Genomic DNA, 19,317 nt, shown 5'->3' with positions numbered 1-19,317 from the left:
GATAGATAGATAGATAGATAGATAGATATGATAGATAGATAGATAGATAGATATGAGATAGATAGATAGATAGATAGATAGATATATATGATTGATAGATAGATAGATAGATAGATAGATAGATATGAGATAGATAGATAGATAGATATGATAGATAGATAGATAGATAGATAGATAGATAGATAGATAGATAGAAAGATAGATAGATAGATATGATTGATAGATAGATAGATAGATAGATAGATAGATAGATAGATAGATAGATAGAAAGATAGTTAATAATTTTTTAGTAACATCACAAACAGTTATTAAAGAAAGCAAAGCTAAAACTAATGGTATTTTCTCATAAACCCTTTGCTGTAGCGCATGATAAAACCATGGAGCTTTATTGTGTCTCATCTCTCTAAGTTTATTTGCAAAGGTGACATTTATTGAAATGTTGTATGAAGGACCATTGAGCATGCCTTGCTTATTTCCTGAAGGGGTCACGGAAAGGGTAGATTTTGATGTTGTAGATTTAAAGATGGTTAGTGTGCTGTGTGTTTTCGACGACTGCTCTAGTACATTACTGCAGCTCGTCTTATGTGTAATGCCAGGATCTTTATGGCACATCTGTGTGCAATCAGGTGCATAATGAAGTGTATCAAATAATAACTTCCTCTTATTTATAATTGTATTATTATTATTATTATTTGATTATGCTCCAATTGCTTATTCAGTATCTAAACTGTGGGAACCTTATATCTGTAGGGGATGCAGTTGCAACCGGTCTCTGGTGCTGACGGAGACCCTCCTGCCGTATATCCTGAGTACACGCTGGTGTAAATTGCACAAAGTAATATTTGTTTCAATGCCAAGGAGCATGCAAGAAGTGCTCATACTATAGTGGTTAAATCTCTATTTTTATGGCTTGCTTTAAAAAGTGTAGACTTCTGATATTCAGTCTAAAACCATAGACATGATAGCAAAATAAGTTGTACCAAATATCAAACTCGGCTATGCTGCATTGGAAAAGCTCAAGAACATCAAATGAATTGCTTTGCAGATAATTGGCAAACCCAGCTCCACTACACCGGTATATCTAATTTGCCCTTCTATGTTTCTTGCTATCCCTAAATATGACATGCGTAGTGTTGTCTATATTAGGATGTCACGGTGACAAAAAAGAACAGGGGATGTAACTGGCATCCATGGGTACATCCGACATATGAATATTTACATTTTTAAGATTTGTCCAATTAAGAAAACCCATTTATACAAACCCGTAAAGGGGCTTTTTTTTACTACTATAGGGGGTCTTCATATTCTGGATCATTATCCAAAGAGCATCTTTGGTTCTCAAGAACTTGCCGTGTCCTGTATTACACAGAAAGTCAATTATTTTGAATGAACACTGTGTAATGCTTAATTTCCCCTGTGGTGGCGCTGCAGGAAAATAAATAAATAAATACATAAATAAATAAATAAATAAGTATAAATAAGCAAATAAATACTGCCAAATAGACAACAGCTACCTGTGCACTATGGCAGGATAACAATAGCAGCCATTGGGCTGCTTAATTCCCTGCAAAGCTTCTTATAACAAAAGGAAATCATTTACATTATTTACAGGCAGCAGACAGGAGCGTCACCTTGTAGCGGTCACTCATGTGTGATTAATAGCTTTATAATGCACAGCCATTAAACCTTTGTAGTGTGGAGACTCTGTCTTATGTAGAATGTGTTCTTTCACCTGTCAGTGCAGGAGAGTACTGTAAATCTATGACATTGTAGTCTTTCTGAGAAGCCATTCTCTCTTTATGAATGGTAGGTTGTTACAGACACCCATTGCCCCCTCTTCCACATCACCCCACATTTGTCATACACAATTTTATTTATTTTTCGAATAACTACCTCTTTCAGGCAAGATCAATTTAAGACCTATTTTATATGCCACAATGACATACTGTATTGTAGTGCTATGATATATACAGTGTATATATATATATATAGTGAATAGTAATGGGTGCAGTAAAGTCCCGGGGAAGCATGAAAAAAGGGGTGTTGTTTGCACCAGGAGCGTTTCACCAAGGGGCCCGGCCTTGGTGGAGTAAAGGCCCTAGATATAGGTGGCCACAAAGTTAGTTGGTGGACACCAAGACAGTTAGCTTAGCTGACTACAGCTAGTCCGGGGCGGGCTTTTACTGGGAACAGGCAATGTGTTGGGTGGGTGCCTGTTCCCCATGCTCCAGTCTGGGATTTTGGAATACGTTCATGTCCAGAGATGGTATTTAATTCTGTTGCTGGACTTGGGTGTGGCTCCCAGTCTGGGGAAGGAGACAGAGTTTTTGTGAAACACAGTCCTGCTGGAGGCTCTGGAAGATTGGTCTCAGTTGGGCTGGCTGAGGGGCCACGGGGCTAGGTGCTAGCCGGATTCTTGGGGAACGCCGTGAAGCTTGGGCGCAAGTGGTCACAAGGCCGGAGTCGGGAGAACTACTGGGCCACACTCCCCCATAAAGGCACTGGACTTTAAACTGTGTGTGAACGGTGCTCTGTACAGCCAGGAGTATGATGGACATTGGGCTGGGAAAGCCACATGTTATGACCGTGTCTGAACGGTGCTTTAGGTTAGTCAGGTTATGTTATGTTTAGCCAGGCAGGTGTTTATTTTGTATCATTTATGTTTGTTTTGCTGAGGTGCCAAATAAAGCAATGTTTGGACCTGAAACTTGGTGTTTGGCCAAGATACTTGTGTGAATGAAACCCGGAGAAGAGCTAATCCCCCACTATATATATATATATATATATATATATAGACTTCAAAGAAGAGGCAGCACTCCAGAGTATCAGTAAAAACGACCCACTTTAATTCCCCTGTGCAACGTTTCAACTGCTCCTTGCAGTCTTTCTCAAGCCTTGAGAAAGACTGCAAGGAGCAGTTGAAACGTTGCACAGGGGAATTAAAGTGGGTCATTTTTACTGATACTCTGGAGTGCTGCCTCTTCTTTGAAGTCTCTATAACCATATTTGACCGAATCGCCTAAGGTCAGAGGATTCTGCACCCGGTTACATCTACAAGTTCTGCTGCTCTTTCTTTGTATTGTATATATATATATATATATATATATATATTTTATATATGCATTCATTGTCCAAAAAAAAAATACTGCACCAAGAAGGATATCGAGATGGGGGGGGGGGGGGGAACTGTACAATTGAATGGAGGCTCTAGGACCCTGTTGGGCACCCTCTAGCCTGGATACAAGATTAAATACGGTTGTGCATACAGGTTCTCTATGGTGTCTTGTGGAACATTTGCCCACAGATGTCGCTGCTGGGCATTCCGATCCTGTACACTCGTAGGTTACCGAAGCTGGTGTCCCAGCTGTTCCCATAAATGGTTAATTGGTGAGAAATCTGGTGACTGGGCAGGCCAAGGAATTATTACAATCTGGCAGAAACATTTCCTGCTGAAAGTGCTGTTTGGAAGCCCTGCCATGATTAGCCACATCTGTGGCCGCAGGATGTCCTGCACATATTGCTGAGTTGTTAGTGTTCCTCATATCACTACTAGGGATGACCGACAGTCATATGCAATGGCTCTTTAGATCATCACACCAGAAGTTGAGATAGCATGTTGCTCCACAGCAATGGCAGAATTGAAGCGCTCATTAGAAGGCCTCAGTACATGAACTCACCCCTCATGACATCCCAAACAGAACCTGGATACATCGGTAAAGACAATACAGTTCCAATCTATAGCAGTCCAGGTTTCCCGTTCGTGACACCACTACAAACAAAGATAATGGTGGCTGGCTTTCAAAGGCAGGACACGTAAGGGACATTAAATCTTCTTCTACTAAATGCCTGGAAACAGGCTAGATTAATGCGATTTATCAAAATTACTATTCTGCTACTCTCAGTCCAATGATGCTCCCGTTATCAAAGTCTGACAGCTGGCCAAAAGGTCTTCGATTGCATTGTAGAGGCATGTCTAGCGGTCACCGATCTCTCAACAAAAAGTAGACTATCCAAAAGTAGCCTCTGAGTGTCTTTTCTAAGGGCAACCGAAGAAGGACTTTTATGCCCTCTTGTGGCAATACCAGTATCTAATAAGACCACACTGGTAATCATTTACACATCTGCCTGAGATATAAGGCATGTTGAATTTTGCAGCAATCTGACATTTTCCATCTGGGTATATTTTTTTTCTATTAACGAGAGTGTATATATTAATAGGGGGAAATCCAAATTGTCTTTCATCTTCTTTTTTATTTTTATTTAAAGTAATTAGCTTTACTATACAAATTCATACTAAATATTCCCTATATAAAAATGAAGCCAGATACTTGTACGTCACCCCTTCTATAATATGTAATCAGGTCTCCATTTTATAGCGGACCTCCTGCCTTTAGGTTGCATAAGGGATCATTAAATGGGCACAAAGAACTTATGTACAGAATTTTTTTGTACTGTAAGAGCAGCTATGGAGACATAAACTAGTGACAACAAAGGGGGTCATTTTTTTAAACAGAAATATGCAGACCTTTTCGCCCCAATCTGTGACTTTTTCTAGTAACGCAAGGTATAAAAAAAAGTGTGCATGGCATGTGCAGGGAAGGGAACGGGCTGGCAGGCCCGTCTCATTTACCATTTTCTATGTCTGGTTTATGTGTAGAAAATGGTCTAAATGTAAGACAGCTTGGACGCTGTTTTACATTTTGATGCGTCAGTGGATCCGCCGAAGTTATGTAGAGGCCGGCGTGACTTCATAGCTCTGGCTGATCCACCACCAGCGCAGGGGCTTATTAAGACCAGCCTCTAAAATGTTGGTCTTAATAAATATACCCCAAAGAGTTATATAGCCTTGACATACTGTAGCATATACTCTGTGATATGAATGGACCCATGACTTCCGTGTCTAATGCATCCATCTTTGTAGTGCAGATGGGTTGCAGGACGGGTTTGAAAAAAAAAATTAACATATTTTTTTTACCAGTTTAATATAATTTAATTATTTTTTACCTTTTTTCTTTTTTTTTTCTCTAGCTGGAATACGCTGAGATACCGATCTCTATTATGCAGATAATAATCTAATACCTGCAGGCTATAAGATCATTATTAGCAGCGATCTACATACCAAGATATGCTGGGTAAACATAGCAGTAAGAGGCTGTGACATCATCATAGGTTTCCATGGCAACACTCAAAATGAAAGAAAGCTTGCTGCATTCAGATCCCATTGCTAAACCTAACACTCATTTGGATTGTTGTGTTTAGAACATTTTTGTGACAGGAAACTGATCATTTCAGCATCTTTTTATTTTAGGAGAATCATGCAGTATCATCTCGATCTTTCTAAAGATGTCTGATAAATGATCATCATTTACATCATGAACTAAATTAAAATTTATTACGAATTTCCAAAAAACTTTGGTTTCCAACAAATCCGAATTTTTGGGGGTCTGTTCCGCATGAATTGTATAACATTGTAGCCACTATATTACAGTTTAGAAGACAGAAAAGAAGGCCTCTTCCACCAGCAAGCCATTTGCCTTGATTCCATTGATAAAGGTCTCTAGATGACCGAAACGTCTGGAAATTTTTTTGTGGTTCTCTACAGCAGGGCTGGCCAGCCTGCGGCTCTCCAGCTGTTGCAAAACTACAACTCCCAGCATGCCCAGACAGCCTACAACAATCAGCCTACAGCCGGGCATGGCGGGAATTGTAGTTTTACAACAGCTGGAGAGCCGCAGGTTGGCCAACCCTGCCATACAGCATACTATTTACACTGGATATGAATTGATGTATGATGTTCACTAATATATGATTAAGAAAGTAAATAAGCATTGAACAAACTTCAGGTGTTCCACGGATTACTTCATATCTTCCACCAAAAAGGGATCAATTTTGGACCATTTTCAGTAAAAAAATAAATAAAATGCAACGATGCAGAGTGTTATTGAACAGCCTGTTTATTGTCACCGACTACCATCCGTTCAACCATAGCCATATTTATCACTGTGACTTTCACATTACTAATGCTGTCTTGGGATTAAAGGGGTTGGGTACAGTCCTGGAAGATCCTTGAGTGTCATCTACAACTTTTCAGGACAATTGGGGCACTTTTGATTCACACTGAATTTATTCAGAAGAAATCTAATCTGACAACCCATTCAACCAAATCAAACCAAAACTAAATTTTGGGAATTTGTTCATCTCTATTTATCACCTATCCACAGAATAGTTGTAAATAGATCTCATAGGACCCGATAGCAAAGTTTATTGTCTGCCCCCAGTCCCCATCCTCATGAGATTTCTTCCTCCCAGGCTTCTGTGCAAAAAGTGGAACAGATGTTTTATAAATTCAATAATTTTAATTAATGATGTAATAATTAATAAATCATGAGCACAATACTTCTCAAAGTATTTATATTAGACAGTATAATACATTAATACTGATGCAGCAGAGTTAACAGTGATAATGCGTTAAGTAGATGTGATAGCAAGTGTTGAGCGAATCAAGGCCAAATGAGCTGACTTGGATCCGAATTTCAGGAAAAATGTGATTCGCAGCAAAGCAGATATTTTCTCGCACTTCGTGGTTAATGAATCTATTTTCCCGGAAATGGTAGCTAATTAAAGACCAAACATACTCACCTCATTCATTTGATCATGGAGAGGCCATCGCGGGCATTTTAATTAAAGAAACTGTGCGAAATTTCAGCGATGAATGCAAGATTTGAGAGGGTCAATGACGGGGTGCCGCGCGATCACTGTTTCCCGTCATTGCGCCCGCTATTACAAAGGAATGTGATTCGTGATGAAATAATTCATAACAAATCAAATTTCTTTGTGAAATTTGGTGAAGCAGCCAAATCACATTTTTCATACCATCGCTCATCACTAGTGATAACTCACCAAGTGTGTGTGTTAACTCTGCTACATCCATACATCTACTTCTTACAATTCTGTTCCCCTCACTCAGTATATTATAAAATTGGCTGCCACCACTAGGGGAAGCCTAGTGCCTAGGGATTTATACAGTTACCATATGTGCAGGACATCCTGACACATAGACAATTCATGGAACCTGTAAAATCTCTTTGCACTGAGCTTTCGCTAGTAGCAGCTGTGGGAACAGAAGAAGGATTTAAGCACCAGGCCCTCCTTCTCAAGGTTCCATGGCAGTAGCATGGTCTGACTTAATAGTAGGTACACCACTGATCTCTGGGAGTCTCAGCATTGGACCCCAACAATCAGGAGAATAAGAGTCCTCGACTCCAATATGTGAATGGAGTAGTAGTGCACATGCATGTATGACCACTTAACTTCTATGGGACTACTGAGTCTTTAACGTGATCTGCCATCAAAGATGACTACATACATACATTTATGTTCAGTGGATTGGCAACTATAATGTAAACATACAAATTGTGCTTGCCTAGGAGTTGAAAAGAATGTAATTTTAGACAAAGGGAACCTAAGAATAACAGAACATGCACGTGAATCATAAATGAATATTTTGAAGAAATAAAGCTATCCTACATCTGTATTATCCAAGTAAAATGTAATTGTCCTCGTAACTTTCATGCTAAAGTTCTTGTGCAATCATGTTTCCATGACAAATATGTTCTTTCCTTGCAGGTGATGCCACAGGTTGGTGTGGAGATCCTGGAGTACCTGCACATGGTTCTAGAGAAGGCACAGAATTTAGAACAAAACATACTTTAAAATATAGCTGTGAGGTTGGGTATGTTCTACATGGGTCAGAAGAAAGGACATGTCTGAGTAATGGATCATGGACAGGAAGACAACCGGAATGTAAAGGTAAATTTTTATTGGCAATTAAATGAAATTATCTGCTGTTTAAATCCCTTTTTTATGTTTAACATATTTTTTTTATAATTTTTGATATTTTTAATTTTCCTTGTCACTTTTTCTATTTAAACTAAAACCAAAAATCCTGCAGTTTTCGCATTGGCCACTATGTCTAATAATTAGAGATGAGCGAATTTCATATTTTGAAATGCGTTCACTCTTCGTTTACTGGTAAAAGGTGAATTGCGTTATGGATTCTATTACCACAGACCATAACACAATTCTATGACGTTATTCATTTCGTCATAATTGAAGTCTATGAGGTGCATAACGAATCCGTCTCTTTTCCGTTATGCAGGAGAGGACTCCCCTGTATAACGGAAACAGGACAAATCTGTTTTGCAGCCTATAGACTTCTATTATAACGGAATGCCTCTAAAGGCATTCCGTTATGCATTCTGTCATAGAATTGTGTTATGGTCTGTGGTAACGGAATCCATAATACAATTCACCTTTTACCAGTAAACGAAGAGTGAACACGTTTCAAAATATGAAATTCGCTCATCTCTACTAATAATAGCCATCACTTATTGGTCTGTACAAATCCTTTTACTGCAGTTGCCTGTTTATCTGTCAGAAACACAGATTAGTATAAAAAGGAGATATGCTACTATCTGATTTTAACTGGCAGATAAAACTTTTGGTGATATATTTCCTTTAAGTATCATACTTCTCCAGAATCCACATATATATAGTGTGGGCAGTGTCTTATACCTCTAGACTAGGGATTAGCAAATTACTTGAAAATCGTTTTAGGTCTGATTAGCCACATATTTTTGAAAAAATTGATTTGGGTATGAATCGATTCTACTCAAATCAAAAGTACTATTATTGATAGATGTGCAATTCATCTTTCCTTCCTCATTTCATCAAATGTAGTGTAAGGCTATATGTACACTGACGTCAGAGATCCGGCAACTGTTCCAGGAGGGAACAGCCTGCCAGACCTCTGCAAACTCCAGCATTGCTAGAGGTTTGTAAGGCTCCGTAGGGCCCCATTCACTATGATGAGAACCAGTGGAGACTCAGGGATAATTGTTGGACCAAACAGGGATAATTGTTGGACCATTTTTTAATCACATTTAGACCTTTTTCTATGCCCACATCACGCCCACAATTTTAGACCTGGCGTGAGCAGGAAAAAGTTGCAGATAGCGGAGCAACTAACTTTTGCGCTGCCATCTACTCCTGAAATACGCCTAATTGAGGTGTATTTCAGTATATAAAAGGACCCCCTTACAATATGAGCTCTATTGGAGACAGCATGAAATAATAATGTCTGTAAAGCGCTGCAGAGTATGTTAGCCCTATATAATAATAATCTTTACTTGTAGAGCGCCACCATCTTCTGCAGCACTTTACAAAACAAAAAATATCAGAAAATTAAAGGCTAATATACAACTGATACACTAGGAGTGTGGGCCCTACTCGCAAGAGCTTACAATCTATAAGGAAGTAGGAGTGACACAAAAGGTATAAGTGAGTAAAATAAAATATAAATAGTGAAAAAATGAATAGCCCTCTTACATTCCACTAACCTAATAGGTCTACTTAACTAAATATAGAGATATACTTTATATGTTCAATTTATGGAGACCTAGCACTATGTTCACTTTTCATATACACACCTAGTCCTTCTGCTGATTGTTGGATAGCAGAGTGTGTATCACCTACTGGTTGCTGCTTTAGCTACCATCAATGAATCTCGGGGGACAATCTAAAGAATTATTATATTGAAAAAGTCCAAGATAATGCCTTCAAGTGGTTAAACTGTTAAATCTGTAACCACAGTCATAGATCAAATGATAAGAAATTTGTAGATATAACACAATTTCCTGAACAATGTCTTGTAGAGATATATTGCCTTACATTGTACTCTCCGTCTTTTATTCCTGATGTCACTTAGGTTTGGTATTCACTTTATCTTTGCTGGTTGAATCTCTTCAACAAGGTTTTTATCTCTTTTTAAATAAGGTGGCTTATTTCTCAAATCTACCTTTTACATCCTGCCAGCCAAACGGCTCCACTGCTGCTTGTAAGAACATATTGAAAATAACTGAAAATCTGTTATAAATCCTTAGAGAACATGGCTAGCCCAGCTAAACCATTCAGTTCTATTTCTTCTATTTCTTCTGAACTGTAACCAACGTAAAGGCAGATGAGTCACTGTGGTTTATGCTGCATCTCTCCAATTCCAAAGTTCTGGTGGTGGTTGATTCGTCATTAATATATGATGAGATATTAGATTTTTTTTTAAAATCTGGAATCTTGAAAATTTAATAAAAAAGCACAAAGAATATTAAAGGCTATGTAGAGCTTTGGAGATATTTTTTTTTTATGATTGCGTTCTACTCATTTTGGGCTAAAATTCTTTTTTTTTTATCAATTGGTCTTTATTAAAAAATATTGAGCTGTTCTGTTACAAAGGGTTAACTGTTTTTCTAGCTGTGTGAATGGTACTTTCACTTTGTGTCAGTCATATAATAAACCTTATCTGTAAATTACTAAACGATCATCAACACTTATTTAAACCACATTCTTATGGTTAAAATAAGAATTGAGCTATAATGAGTGTTTATACGGTCAGAGATAAGGAGCCCGTTAGCTCTCTGCCTGACGGAGCAGAGAAAAAATTCAGAATTAACTTCTAGATAAACTCAAAGCTGTGCAGGGAAAACGGCTCAATATTTTTAATAAAGACCAAATGAAAAAAAAAAGATTTTTACCTCAATATCAGTACAACACAATAATAAAAAAATTGGCACCAAAGGTGTATATAGCCTTTAAATATGAGTTTAAAGTAAGCAATGAAGAAAGGAGTTCTTATGTGATGCTAAATATGTATTGTCCCAACATAATATCCCATTTCCTGTGATGTGTCTGATTGGCAGGTGTCTGAATGAAGTGATGGATACGTATGTATGTCTGCTGTTCCATTCAAATGGTAGAACACAGGTCCCCATCCTTGTGATCGCTAGGAGCCCCAATGGTTAGACCCCTGCGGATCAGACAAGTTGTCTATCCTGTGGATAGCGGATTAGTTGTAATGAGTTTAATAACTATCTGTAGCATGAGCAAAGAAACTTTCTTCTGTTTGCATGCATATGGTTTTATGGCCTTAGAGTAATATCCCAACTTTATGTGCTGATAGCTTTCTTCATTTTTTTTTATTATTGAGAGAGTTTCTATTCCTTTATTGAGAGAGTTCCATTTTTTTCAGATACAGAGATCCAAATCTTATGCATGGGTATAGAGATAAATAATAAAATTCTGACTATTTGGATACACCACTAGGGGGAGCCAAGAGGCTTACTGCATACTCTTTCTAAAGCAATACATTATATGCAAATTAGATAATAGTACTGTATGCCTAGGCTCCTCTAGTGGTGGCTGCAGGCAGCCAAAAGGGATTTGGCGTGGAAAGTATTTTTACTACATGATTTACAAATGACACTTCAAAGAACTAACATGAAAACCATGCTGGCCTTTTCTATCAGGGATGGAAAGCACAAGTCAGTGCTGGCCCTCCTAGAATGAGAATAGAGGCATCAACCAGCAGTATTAAGGAACAAGGACCATGCAATTTTTAATCTCTTATATGTACACCCCCAAAGGGTTGTCAAAGTGAGTTACATGCTTTGATATCTATATATTCTCTTCAGTATCATTGAACTAAATGTAATACTAAGTATTTGCAGAATAGTTCAGGTTCTATTTTTACAGTTTGGGCTTTCTTTGGTGACTAATATACAGCATCAATGCTGACAATTTAGGCAACAATTTCTCAGGAAATGTATTGCATTAAATCCATACTCACAAGTGAGAAAATCTTCACTATTACCGGCTGGACCATGTTATTGTTTTACAGTTCACAAATCCTCACAGCATAATTGAAAGCAATTTTTTTTCCACTGCTTGCAGAAAGATCCATCAGTGTTGATTTATAAACTGTCATTAATCATATAATAGGGGCTGCCGTCTAAGTCGTAGAAGAGAAGGAAGGAAAATGTTTTTGCTCACAAAATAAAATAGGGATTAAAATATAATAAAACTGGAATACAGTGGATTATAATATATGTAAAATACTGTACATGGATTTCCTCCTTTTCTTTAAACAACAGTATGCTTGCAAAAGATCATCTTGGCTGCTCTGGTGACCATTACTTGCGGACACAAAGTTCAGTTATATTCATCCCCAGGCCACAGTACTCACTGTCTTTCATGTGTGTTATACTTTGTAAAAAAAAAAAAAATGTATATATCCACTTTGCCAAATTACCAAGAACTTGATCAGGGGCTAGATTAAGAAAATTTAGGGTTCACAGAAAGTTCAGTACTATAGCTAAGGTCCGCTGACATGTGTTGAGGTGTTTATTCATAATAGAAGCCTCAACATTGTGTCAGATCCATCACAAGACTCATTCCAACTGCTCTTGATGGAAATCATTGACTAATAATGGGGTCCATAACAGTTCTCTTGTGGTTTCCAGGTTTTCTGATGGGACGACTGACAGAGGTCTATTGTATTTGGCTTTATCTAAAGTCTACTACCATAGGAGAAAGGGTGGTGCCAAGATCATGTTTAGTAGACATTCATGAACTTAGTAGGAAGAGATAAGCTAAATAATCTTATGCAGAAAATTAGACATGTGCAAATGAAAATATAATTTATTGTTTATTCAAAATCAATAACCTTTTATGTAAATATGCTTCCCTAATTATTAAATTGCACAATTTACCTTTACTTTTAAATTTCACCAACAATTCTTTAACAACAGTAAAGTGAATTATATGCTCCAGTATATTGAAGGTCAGCTCAGACTACAGTATGATCCTGATCGGTTTTGTACTGTAATTCATATACATAAGTTCAGTGTTGAACTGGGGTGCCTAGGGCCCACCAGTAAAATCTATTTTGGGGGCCCACCATACGGAAATATTGCTTGCTCACACAGAAGCAAGATGCTACCAGATGATTGAAAACGGGGGACCCTGCAGTAATTTTTGAGAAGGTAGGTCCTGGGAAAAAGTGGACAACGGCTAGCTTTCCTCTATACCTAGACGACATCTCAGCTATCTGATCGTGTCTATAATAATAAACTGGGGAGTTTCATTAATGATCTATCAAGTTTCTTATATGAACATAGGCTGGTGGAGGTGCTGTACATTGAATATATGTATGTAGTGCAGTTTTATGCCACTTGTGCAGGGGGTGGGAGACTAGGGGCCCAACTTCCTCAGGGGCCCACCGGAGAATTCACCTGTACCCCTGTGGGCCAGTCCGAGCCTGAATAAGCTACAGCGACCCCAAAGATAATTGTCCTTTTATTTCACATTCATAGCAGTGGCGACAAAGGGCTTAGATTTATTGCGGTGTAAAATGGTTAGGGAATGATAACTCATATAATGGATTTACCTATTATCTCACTGTAAACAATAATTGAATGTTTGAACTTTGCATGATGATAGCGAGTGCACGCCATGGATGGAACTTGTTCCAGTTGACCTCATGCAATTATTTAGCATTAGGGCATTCATTTACTTTCCTGGAAAAATGGAACCTATTAGCAAAGAGACAATTAGGGAGATTTATCAAAACTGGTCAAAGAGAAAAAAGTAGAGCACTTTCTATCATCAACTTCTCAGGCCCTGAACGATGAACTCTGGTCTCTTGTTATATGTGTCAGCCTTGATGATACCACCCCTTCACACTAAACCCGTGCTCTGAACCACCCTTTATTAGCCATAGGGTCTGGAAGAACTATTAATTTTAATTAAGGATAAGAAAATAGATTTATTAGAGTCCAAATTTTATCCAAATTTTTAAAAAAATTAGGATTTTATAGAATCAGAATTACTTAAGATGTGTTAGGATAGAATTTTTCCAGAGATAGAGGGAAAGCGATTGAGAGAGAGGGAGACAGAGAGAGAGATTTTCCAGGCATTTAGAACTAATTTGTGCTCAATTCAAATTTATTAGCCAATTTGGAAGAAATCGCTGGTTTTAATAAGTCCTGTAGCTGGTCGTGGATCACCGAAGTTGTGTAGAGGCACGAGCCTCTAAATAACTTCAGTGCATCCAGCGCTGGTTCTAAGTGTAAGATAGCTTCCTAGTTGACTTACATTTAGACCATTTTGTACGTATAAATGGTACTTCCCCGTCAACATAATGCCCACTTTTTTAGACCTGGCATAAGTGGGAAAAAAGTCGCAGATTCTGCTGCACCATGGTATTTGACAGAATATACCCCAGATATATGCCACAAAAGTGGAATATATCTGGTCATAAATAAACCCCCGTGTGTAAGCCCAAGATAGGTCTTTGTTTCCAGCAATAGGTTGGTGATCCCCACCTTTTAGAGAATATCCTAGACATATGTTATGAATGGCTATTATTTGAATAAACCCTTTAAAGAGTTCTCATCAGCAGGATCAACCTTATTAAACCAGACATACTAGCTGGTAAGGTTGATCCTGTTATTAAATTGATATCTGCCTCAGCTTGATGCCTCTAATTTTACTGAATTCATTTTTGCATAAAGATTAAAACAATTTTGGAGTTTTTTTATCAAACTGGTGTAAAGTAGAACTGGCTTAGTTGGCAATAGCAACCAATCAGATTCCACCTTTCATTTTTGACAGCTCCTTTGGAAAATGAAAGGTGGAATCTGATTGGTTGCTATGGGCAACTAAGCCAGTTCTACTTTACACCAGTTTGATAACCGGGACGACACAGCCAATTTTCACAAAAATTGTGTCATTTAAATCAGTTGGACCAACCCTACAAGGCAGTATTAGTGTTTTTATATGAATTATCCTGATGGCAGTTATGCTTTAAGGTGTTCTCTTACTGAATACAGAGGATGGGTCCCCACTGGCTGTGGACCTTCCACATTGCCTTACTACCTAATATGGTCAGTCCACCCTTGGATCTATCAATAGTAACATGTGGGGAGTCTGAAAATGAACTGTCTAAGACACTGATAGCTATGGCTTGCACCAAAGTGGTCTACAGCAACTATTTCAGTATGGGCCTTGATGTACTCTATGATACATGGAGAAATGGGCAGATGACCCATTTGCAATGGTCTACAAACTTTGTCTTGATGGGAAGGAAGGGGAATAGATCAAAACCACACACATTGTACAACTAACCATATATCATTTTAATTAAAGTGACCTAGTTTGTCCTTATAATTAGATACATTGGACAATTTAAAATCTTTTTTATTTTAGTCAACACATTAGGTATTGTATCTTTCCAATTACCTTCCATTCAAACAAATTACCTCGCAATAGCAAGCTCCAAATTGATTTCAATGTTTTATTCCATTATTAATCAAATAATGTATTTTAACAATTAAGTTCTAGATCATTAAGTTTCCAGAAACTGTTCAGGAAAAATGTGCCAAACTGTCATAAAAAAATCTGAAACGTTTCATTCTTCACACTCCTTATCCATTCTACAGTGTAATGACGTCCCATCTTTTCTCTGTGTAGTTGAGCTTGGAAAACATTCATAAATGGAGCTAAATGAATTATGTATGCTTATTCACACAATGCACTGCTAAGTTGTCAATAACAAGAGTGACAGCTAGATATCTAAATGTAGTCAGATAAATAGCTGGACCGACTAGTGTGGCATGTGCAAAATTGATGCTGGACAACCCTGTCACCACACAGTCTAAACATAGGCAAACACACAACAACTGTATGACAACATTGTAGAGGTGATGAATATATACCATGCTAATTAAGTGAAATCTTTCTAAACAAAACAAAAATAAAAAACAAAGGAAATTACAGAAAATATTTTGTTCTCAAGATTTATTTATCTATATATTTAAATAAAGTATTTATTTATTTTTAACTATGGTCTTATTTTATGTTTTGCATTTATTTTTTATTGTTATTTAAATATGTATTTCATTGAATTTAAATAAATATGTATTTCATTTATATAGGTTTTTATTTTCCCCTGTATATCTATTGAATTTATTTATTTATTTATTTTACTTATTTCTTGTACTATAGCTGTTCAATGTGGGAATCCTGGAACCACGGCAAATGGAAGAGTCTTTCGTGTCGATGGAACAACTTTCTCCAGCTCTGTGATATACTCATGTGTGGATGGTTATATACTTTCTGGATCAAACGTTAGACAATGCACAGCTAATGGCACATGGTCAGGGGCACTGCCCAACTGCACAAGTGAGTATGATGGTATAAAGAATTCAGGCATGGGATATTTTGGAGGCTAAAATTGGCAAAAATTAAATGGCATATAACATTTGTAGTAAATATGCTGGTTTTTGGTTTCCCTCTTTCTTGGTAGATAATAAATGCATTAATATTTCATATTTCAATAAGCTGATATATTTTTTCCAATAAATGCTTTTTAACCCTTTCTCGACCAGCACCGTACATGTACTGCGCTGGCGGGGACTTTAAAGAAGGCGCCTGATCGTGAGTGCGGCAGGCGCAATAGCCGTCAGTGCCTGCTGTTCCATATAGCAGACCCCCGCGGCTAATGTCTGCGACCAGCAGTAATGCAGGTTGTGGACATTTAACCATTCAGATACTGTGATCAAACATGACCACAACATCTGGATGCGCTCAGGGAGATCGGGGGAGCCAGATGCATTGCGCGGCTGCTTCAGTCCTCCAGAATGAACTGCTCCATAGGAATACAGTGTATATACAGGAATACAGTGTATTTCTTATATACTCCAATGCTAATGCATTCGAGTGCATGAGAGCGCCAATCTAATGAATGCTTGTTATAGTTCTATACTATTAAAATATAAAAGCATTTATCCTATACCAAAAATGACGAAACGGAAAAAAATGGCCATTTCGCCAGGTTTCTCCTCCCACAAAAAAATTCAATAGAAACTGATCAAAAAGTTGCACACTCCAATATAGTATTGATGAAAAGTACAGATCACCCCGCAAAAAATGAGCCATCACACAGCTCCATATACATAATTACAAAAAAGTTCTAAGGTTCTGAATATGGCGAGAATTTTTTTTTTATTTTTCAAGGTTTTTATTTTTTAAGTATAAAAATGCAAGAAAAACTATACATATTTGTATCCCCATAATCATATTGATTAGAAAAATGAAAGTAACTTGTCATAGCCCTCATATGACTTTGTGAATGGAAAAATAAAAGAGCTATGGCCCCAGAAAGGGAGGGAGTGAAAATGTAAATTCAAAAACGAAATGAGCACTAGGGCTGAAAGGTTCAAATATACTATAGGATAATATTTGAAGCCTGTTTCCCATCATTTGTTAAATTTGGCTTATCTTTAAACCTAATGCTTCTGTCTAGAAATGTTATTACAGTTTTCTGCACCATCCATCTGGAGTTGCATTGGAACTTTTTTGCTACTTTTTGAAAAAGTCTTAAAGCTAAAGTGAACTCATTAAGAGCTTGTTCACATTACCGTTATGGATTCCGTTATTGCATTCCGTTATAACATGGTTTGAACAGAAAATAATGGAATCCATAAGATGGAAGTCAAAACGGTAGCCAAGTCATTCTGAATTGATCCGTCATAATAGAAGTCTATGGGCAGCATAACGGATCCGTCTGGTTTCCGTTATGCAAGATGGAAAACAAAGTCCTTTCAACAGGACTTTTTTTTTCCTTTCTGCATAACGGAGACCAGACGGATCCGTTATGATTGCCTATAGACTTCTATTATGATGGATGAAAACGGAATGTCTTTTAAAGGCTTCCGTTTTGACTTCCGTCATAATACAAGTCTGTGGGCAGCATAACGGATCCGTCCTGGTTTCCGTTATGCAGGATTGGACTCCTGAATAATGGCAACCAGGACGGATCCGTTATGCTGCCCATAAACTTGTATTATGAAGGATCAAAATTGAATACCTCTATAGGCTTCCATTTTGACTTCCGTCTTATGGATTCCGTTATTTTCCGCTATAACCATATTATAACGGAAAACAATAACGGAATCCATAACTATGATGTGAACCCGGCCTAACATAGATAAACAAACTCACTTTTCCACCCACTTACCTGCTACCACCACTAGATGGAGATTGCTATTTGTAATAAGCACTACTCAGTGGTGGCCATGAACATTTCTGTATCAAATAAAAGGGCCCCCATTTTGAAATTCTATAAAAATCAAATGACTCTCACTTAGACAATGAATTGAATTAATTGTAACTCTCTGTAATTTCATATACAGTCATTAGCTGTGGAGACCCAGGTGTCCCAGCCAATGGTATCAAGTATGGAGAAGATTACATTGTTGGACAGAATGTTACATATATTTGTCAACCTGGATACACAATGGATCCCAAGAGTTCAGTTACACGGACATGTACAAGTAATGGGACTTGGAGTGGAGTTATCCCAGTTTGTAAGGGTAAGATTTTACTGTTTCTCTGTTTCTGCTTCAATTCACCTTTTACTTCTTTTCCTCTGCGGCCGTAGACATTAGTTTCATATAAGATATTCAAAGCTGAAAACTGGCAAAACGACATTTATAGATTTCCTCTAGCATATAGGAGAGAACTATGTGATTGCTTGATACTGGACAGATTTAGTACCACTATAGTAAAGACACATTCTAATGTAGTGTCAAAAAGACGATTACAAGGTAAACAATTTACACTGAAAATACCTTACAAACAAACCCTGTGTTGTCTGATTGTGCAGAGATTATTTACTCTACTCCACCGATCCCCTGTTATATTAGGTTAGCAAGACTGATTATCGAAAGATCACCATAGGGTTTGATGCTAAAAGGGTTATCCAATTTGTAAAAAAAAAAAATTAATTAAAGACAACTGCAAGAACATAAAGCAAAACAAAGAGGAATGAGCAATCACCTTTTAACCATGGTGGCCTAGTGCTGGCGCTCATGCATTCTTCTGATCTTGGTTTACAAGCGGCCAGCCTGCTATAGTTGGAATTAATCAATGGCCGCAGTAATCATGTCCTGTAATTTCTCTAGCTTAGTGCTGTGACATGATGCCAGTATTATAGCACATGATGCTGGTTGGTTTTAATCAAAGATAGAGAGGACCACTGGACCACCTGCTGGATCGCGAGGGAAAAGAAGAAGCGAGAAAGATATATTCTTTATTTTATAACATTTGCAGCTGTTTTTATTTCTATTTTTTAAAAAGTTGCATAACCCATTTAAGTAGGACTGCAGAGTAGGAGCAGTCCAACTGTTGCAACCTTAAAGCGTTTGCCCACTCCTTTAATATTGATCTTCTATCCTCAGGAATTGATAGTCCACCTTGATCCATCATACAGTCCTGATCAAAAGTTTAAGACCACTTGAAAAAATTGGCAAAAAATCATATTTTACATTGTTGGATCTTAACAAGGTTCCAAGTAGAGCTTCAACATGCAATAAGAAGAAATGAGAGTGGGACAAAACATTTTTTGAGCATTCAATTAATTGAAAA

General features: G+C 37.6%; 1 protein-coding gene across 1 annotated transcript in view; it reads left to right on the top strand.

The window, feature by feature from the left end:
* CSMD3 (CUB and Sushi multiple domains 3) overlaps positions 1-19,317 on the top strand; it is a 1,177,406-nt gene that overhangs the window by 1,035,311 nt on the left and 122,778 nt on the right. Inside the window, exons 55-57 of the mRNA XM_040431881.1 lie at positions 7,627-7,809; positions 15,895-16,071; positions 18,084-18,263. Coding sequence (XP_040287815.1) covers positions 7,627-7,809; positions 15,895-16,071; positions 18,084-18,263 — 540 coding nt within the window. The remainder of the gene's footprint in view (positions 1-7,626; positions 7,810-15,894; positions 16,072-18,083; positions 18,264-19,317) is intronic.

Source organism: Bufo bufo, chromosome 5, assembly GCF_905171765.1.
Source record: "Bufo bufo chromosome 5, aBufBuf1.1, whole genome shotgun sequence".
NCBI lineage: Eukaryota > Metazoa > Chordata > Amphibia > Anura > Bufonidae > Bufo > Bufo bufo.
This window is presented reverse-complemented; position numbering and strand designations above follow the sequence as displayed.